The following is a 6,578-nucleotide window of genomic DNA, read 5'->3' as shown; positions in this document are numbered from 1 at the left end:
GCCGTCTCGAAGAGAGAAAAGCCTTTCGGCGATCTCTGAGAGAATTCTGCAAAATTGTACCCTACGTTATATCCCCATGTATATTTACGTTAAATGGATAGACGGAATACGCGACGGTGATAATAATCGGTTATTTCCTGTCGCTTAGAAAAAGAGAGACAGACCGACCGACCGACCGACCAGTCATGCTTTGACGTTTTGACATTAACCGAGGTGTCGTGGAACATGTGAAACTGGTGTGCAAATACACGCGTGGACTCGTAATACCACGACGTGTTGTTGCACTTGTTATGCCGATCGAACGAAACACAGTCGCGTTGATTGTATACTCCATTTTTTTTTCTTTTTTCTTGTTCGTTTTATTTATTTTTTTTTCTTTTATTCTTTTTTCTTTCACTCTCCCCTTTCTAACGATTTTAAACTACTCGATAAAAATATTTCGAAATACATTCATTATGCATCCTATTGCATAATAACGAAGTAAATAAATCGCCTTTCGGAAAAGCATTATAAGAAGAAGGTACGAGCACGTAGAGGCAATGAGGAAACGGCGAGATACGTGTTGCTGAACGCACGATGCTTCTCAAGGCCGTGTTAGACCTTCACCTCTTGACACGGGAATACGTTCGAAGGCACGATCGTGCGCAACGCGGAATCCGTGAAGATTCGCCGTGGCTAGACCGGATGACCGAGACTACTTCGGGTATTCTTCTTAAATCATAGATAAACTGAGCCTTTTGGTTTTTTAATAACTACGATGGTCACGATGATGATGATGATGATGATAATAATTATAATAATATCTTTATCGTATAAATAATATAACGTACGTAAGAAAAACTAAGATTCAACCGTTTAGATTCGTTTCTATTTAATTAAATATATATATATATATATATAATTGAACGAAATGAAAGAAATTATATGAAAATATATTTTTCAATGTTAAACTCGACAGATGATTAAAATTGTTCGTCGTTAAGGTATACGTAAATTTAAAAGGACAAAAGGGAAGCCGCGATACTTAAACGCTGTCAGGAACTCTAATAGCTCTGGACCACCTACTAGTTCATGATTTCATAATCGACGCTCGCGGCGCGATGATGGTCGGAGCAGTTTGTACGCGCCATTATCTTTGCTATCTGAGATTCAATTAGCTTGGTAATTTCAACGAATCGTTTGCCTCCAGTGCTGTTGTACAGAGTAGTACTAAAACCCTTTACCGATCATGCTTCCGTTACATCAATGAAATCTGTCCTTGAAAGATCGTTAATTTGATCGAAAGTGCATCATACGATGCAGTATTAAAGATGATTTTATTCGTTAAAATAATCGTTAATTTATATAAAATTATTTTATGAATTATCTTTCATTGTTTTTCTTTCTTTTTTTTGTTCTTTTTTTTGTTTTTTTTTTTGTTTCATAAAGTGAAAGAGAAAAATTCTTAAAGAAAATTATGATCCATTGTTCCGATGATTTTCTATTTAGGAATCGAATCATTTGCATCCTAGAATACATTTTTCTTGCCACCTACGCTACGTCTTTCTACGTCGAGCAAGGAAGTGTCCACGATTTCACGGTTCGGCTGACTCGCGCTTAGCCATGCCAAACTCTTAAACGATACGTAGTTACGTAAACATATCTTTAGAAGGAACTTAACGATGTCGAAGAACGAGAGTAGAAAGAAAAAAGCCCGATTCTTTAACGTCTCTTGTCTCTCTCTCTCTCTCTCTCTCTCTCTCTCTCTCTCTCTCTCTCTCTCTTTCTCTCTATCTCTGTCTCTGTTTCGCACTCTCAAATACTCAATTTTCTATCTCTCTATGTTCATTTACGACGTATAGTTACAATTCATTTTTAAAGACAGCTCTTCAAACGTCCTTGAATTTCATTCTGAATAGCGTCTAATTGTTGATAGCCTCTCGGAAAGACCTCATCTTTTGTCCTTTGCTCCTTGGCCTCTTGTGTCTCGCAATTCCGTTCGAACGACGCCTACGGTCACGTCGATGAGCTCTTGTTCTTCGAATACAAGCAACCAGGCAATGGGCCAATCAGGTTCTTGATCGATAGGCTAATCGTTTTACGGTACACTGCTCCTTTCGATACAGAAGCGCGTGTAGAGGGAGAGAGAGAGAGAGAGAGAGAGAGAGAGAGAGAGAGAGAGAGGGAGAGAGAGAGAGAGATGAAAAATCACGGAGAAAGGTGGATATTAATTTAAAATAATCGTCGCGAGATACGCCTGAAAAGGCAGTGGGCGTTAGACGATCTTTTGTAGAATATAGAACGACACACGATCCATGAAAACTTGTTCGTATTACTCCGGTGAGTGCTGTGCTGCTGCGGCATGACAGAAGAAATTAACATAATCGCGCGTACGATAAGTATCCCATTTCCTAAGAACGATAAGAAGCAAATCAGTTTAGACATTTAGATACGTAAGATGGACGGAAAAGAAATCGAATCGTTAAAATTCGATCTGAACTCGATTTGAAAATATTACACACTGATTTTCCAATTGGAATCGAATGTCACGTTCGTGTAACGCGGACGGCTTACTGCTCTCTCGACCGGTCCCTCGAGCCATGGGAATCGATTCTTGACATTCACGAGCAACGCGTTAACTCCATAGGCAATGCCAAACGATTATGTACCAGAATGATAGATTAAAGACGCGTGCGTTCCGTTCCTGACGTGTAATAGTATCTGCGTGCTGCATATTTTCTACGAGCTCTAATAGCTTTTCAAACGAGAATCATAGAGTCGAGTTTGTGCATATAGGAGTCGAATACATTTTGCTTTATGTTGTTGTTTACGAATAAAAATTTGATGTTCCTTTTTTTTTTTTTTTAGTTGAGAATAACGAAGGAATTAGCGATATAAATGTGTGCATGCGTTCATGTATGTTTGTATCAATTACATTAGATTTATAAATATCAATGAGAGAATAAACGAAAAAAATATGAGAAAGATAAGCAAATACAAATTAATAACAACCATAGTTGGACATGTTTAATAGGAAAGCGATATATGGTATATCGAGAGATGATGATTTAGAATTGATAGGAGAAAAGGTGGCAGTACGGCCGTGACCTCGATCTAGCAGGTGCATTTCTAACAGATTATCGCCAATGGTTGATCATTTTACGGGGCGTGTTGTTCGTTGTACCTTTCCACGTCTTTCACTATCAACGTTGCAGATAGAAAGTATCGAGTGAAAGCGAGGAAAATTCGAGTGGACTGGCATAAAATTTGTCGGATATAAAAACGCTTTTAGATTCGATCGATCGATTGGTCGATCGATCGTAGGCTAAGAGAGTTCTCATTTTGTTTTCTTTTCTTTTTTTTTTCATTCTTTTTTCGAGAACACGAGTTAGAAAGAGAAAGAGACAGGATCGAACCCTTTCTAACTCAACGAGGAAGCAAAGAAGATCTAAATTCGCGGTAGCCTAACCCTGTAATTTGGTAATCCAATAAACGAGCCAACTTACGAAACGATCGTTCGAAGGTAATCCGTAATAATCGACGATCTTTCAACAGCTTTTACTCGACTCATAAATCACATGGTTACATGGAGATACAAGTGTGCGCGCTCGTATGCACGCATGCACGCATGCATGCATATACATATACACATATACGTGTATATAGCACATAGATATCTGGATACATCGAAGCGACGATCGGCCGTCGTTAGATTTCTTAAAGGTCATAAGCTCGGTCATTAAAGCGAGTCTATCAAAAGTTCCTATTTTCTTGCTCTCCCTCTTTGCCAGATAATTTGATCGATGCCTACTATCCTTCCTAGTTGGTAGCAGCACATTCTCACCCTTTCCCAACGGGACGTCGAAGAAGCAAAGTCCTTTCCATCCTAATGCGTCCCTGATGAGTTTCATCCCTTCACCTCTCTCCCTCTGACTTCCCTTGGCTATATTTTTCTTTCTCCTCTTTTAACTCGCCTCGATTACTCGGCTTATCGATACGAACGATTATTTCGCTCGTCACGTTCGTCATCGTCTCTGCGGGTCACCCGACTGGAAGCTTTTTACCTGCCAACGGCACCGGCACGTAGGAAAGACTCGTGGACGAGCAGACGGTCGGCGGTAATCTTCTGACAAGCGGCACTACTACCACTCGCTATGGCCGCTATTACCAACGTACATTGCTGGATAATCTTGCTTCCGAGTCTTTCTCTCTCTCTGTTTTTTTTTATGCCTTTTTTCTTTTCCCCCTTGAATCATCGTGACTCGTGCGTCTAATATTTCAGGGAAAGCTGATAAATATATATATATATATATATATATATATATATATATATATATATATATACACATATATATATATCCCCTTACACTGTGACTCTCTCGAAAATTTCTCTCGAAATTGGATATATATATATTAGATTCTGTTTGAACGTCTGTTTCCTTTAAAGATCTTGTTGCTCATACACTTATATACGTATTGTAACCCTACTAACTTCGCTTCTGTTCAACTCTGTTCGACTTTGTTCTTCTTAGAACGGCAAACCCTTCGCCTTCGACTCGTTAGTTTCGAGCAAAGGAGAACGCGAGAGGAAGTTCAAAGGAATTTCAGTTCGCTTCAAGAAGATCCCGCATCGCGCGCTAGAGAGAGAGAAAGAAAGATAAAGAGAGAGAAAGAGAGAGAGAGAGAGAGAGCAGCTGCCGTGTGTAACTCTTTCTCTCTCTCTCTCTCTCTCTTCGTCTCTCTCTTTCTCTCTCTCTGTCTCTGTCTCTGTCTTCGAGCGAGCTTCTCCGCGTGCATATCCGCTCTTAAAAAGTCTTCTTCTCCCCGTACGACGCTCGTAACTTCCATCTCGTGCGGATCTTTCTACGTCGAACCGAGCTCGCCTAGGGCGAGAGAGCCGAGTAAAGCGGGTAGTAAAGCACGGGGACGATGGAAGGAGAGCACGAAAGCATAGATCGTATGCGCGTCGAAGAGAAAGAGAGAAAAAGAGAGAGAGAGAGAGAGAGAGAGGGAGAAAGAGCTCTGCTTTCAAGATTTCTTCTTTTTCCTCTTCTTCTTTTTCCTCTTCTTCTTCTTCTTCTTCTTCTTCCTCCTCCTTCTCCTCCTTCTCCTTCTTCTCTTCTTCTTCTTTTCCTTCTTCTTCTTCCTCTGTTTTTCCTTCTCCTTCTACTCTCCTTTAGTCTTCCCTCTTCTCTGATGTTCCTCCGAAACAAGCCAAGAGGTAAGTATAAAGAGCGGGACGACATTAGAGGCACATTAGCGTGCGCCACTCGTCGTCCAGCTGGTAGTCTACCGGTTCGGTTAATTACATGCCGATTCCTAGCAAGGATCACTCATACAATACTCCACATCTTTTCATTTTTTTTGTTTTGTTTTTTTTTCTTTCTTTCTTCTACTTCTTCCTTATTTCTTTTCACTTATCATACATCCTTCATAGTCCTTCTCGATGTTTGCCGCAAACCCGACACACTCGTATGGATTTTCGAAAACTTCTAGTTGTAAATCCTGGATAAGTATTATTATCTTTCTTTTCTTTTTTTTTTTTTTTATCGATTTTTGATCGATCATAATTTTCTCTTCTCTACGACGTAGAAAGAGTTCTTACGCTCTTCGAATTCGTTCGTTCGTTCCGTTCGTTCGTTTGAACGAAGCAACGCGGCGGAGCACGCGAGAGAGATCTACTTACTTATACTTCCCTATGCGGCAGCTTAACAGCGGGTGTCCCCTTCGCTTCTCCTTCGAGGAACGAATGCTCATTCGAGATCTATACGGCTCCCACTGAGACGAGAATCGAAACGGTCGAACGTATTCGACGAAAGATTCGCGTAGCTTGTTCAATATCCTCAAACGATTCCACTAGTTTAGAAAGTTTTCGTCCTTTGACCATATAATAACGATTGAATTATATTACAATAATAAAAACAAAAGGAATAAAAAGAAAAGGAGAGAACAAAAAAAAAAGGAAAACAAATACGAAGTAAATAATATTCTTTTCCCTTCGTACTTCTTTCTATTATTGCTAAAAGAAAAAAAAAAAAGAAAGAGAAGAAAAAAGAAAAAAAAAAGAAATAAAAACTATTCAGATCGTGGGAGAAATCGTGGTACGAATGGTAACAGGAAAATGTAACGATGTCTCTCTTCTCTCGAGAATACTATTTCTTAATGGGAACGCTTTAGATGTCCCCAGACTCTGCTCGTGGTATTTTACTTCTCGCGAAAACTGTCGGCCGATTGTCGTCGGCCGTTACAAACTCACTCCGATGACACTCGACGGTACTCGAACGAAACGCTTCTTCTCGGTTCTTAGTTTTCATCGAGGAGGATCGGGTCCTCGACGATGACGACGAAGAGGAAGACGAAGAAACACGATGGACGATTATGGCAGACTTCTCTTCGACAATTACAGCTCGAGTGGCACCGTAAGAGACAGGTGGTAAGCTTGCGTTCGCAATCTTTAACTTTACGTTCTCTCTCTCTCTCTCTCTCTCTCTCTCTCTCTCTCTTTCTCTCTCTCGTTCTCTCTCTTTCTCTCTCTCTCTCTCTTTCATCTTCCTCATTCTCTCCTTTACTTCGCGTCCACGACTCTCGTAAACTTATGA

The 6,578-nt window shown here is 40.2% G+C and overlaps 1 protein-coding gene across 1 annotated transcript in view; it reads left to right on the top strand.

Moving 5' to 3' along the window:
- The window catches only part of LOC124426745, a 183,791-nt gene that overhangs the window by 10,177 nt on the left and 167,036 nt on the right, over window positions 1-6,578 (top strand). The window contains exon 2 of the mRNA XM_046968816.1: window positions 6,287-6,412. Within this exon, the coding sequence (XP_046824772.1) occupies window positions 6,287-6,412 (126 nt within the window). The remainder of the gene's footprint in view (window positions 1-6,286; window positions 6,413-6,578) is intronic.

The sequence above is a fragment of the Vespa crabro genome, chromosome 9, assembly GCF_910589235.1.
Source record: "Vespa crabro chromosome 9, iyVesCrab1.2, whole genome shotgun sequence".
Classification (NCBI taxonomy): domain Eukaryota; kingdom Metazoa; phylum Arthropoda; class Insecta; order Hymenoptera; family Vespidae; genus Vespa; species Vespa crabro.
The sequence above is the reverse complement of the archived record's forward strand: the minus strand, read 5'-3'. Positions and strand labels throughout refer to the sequence as shown.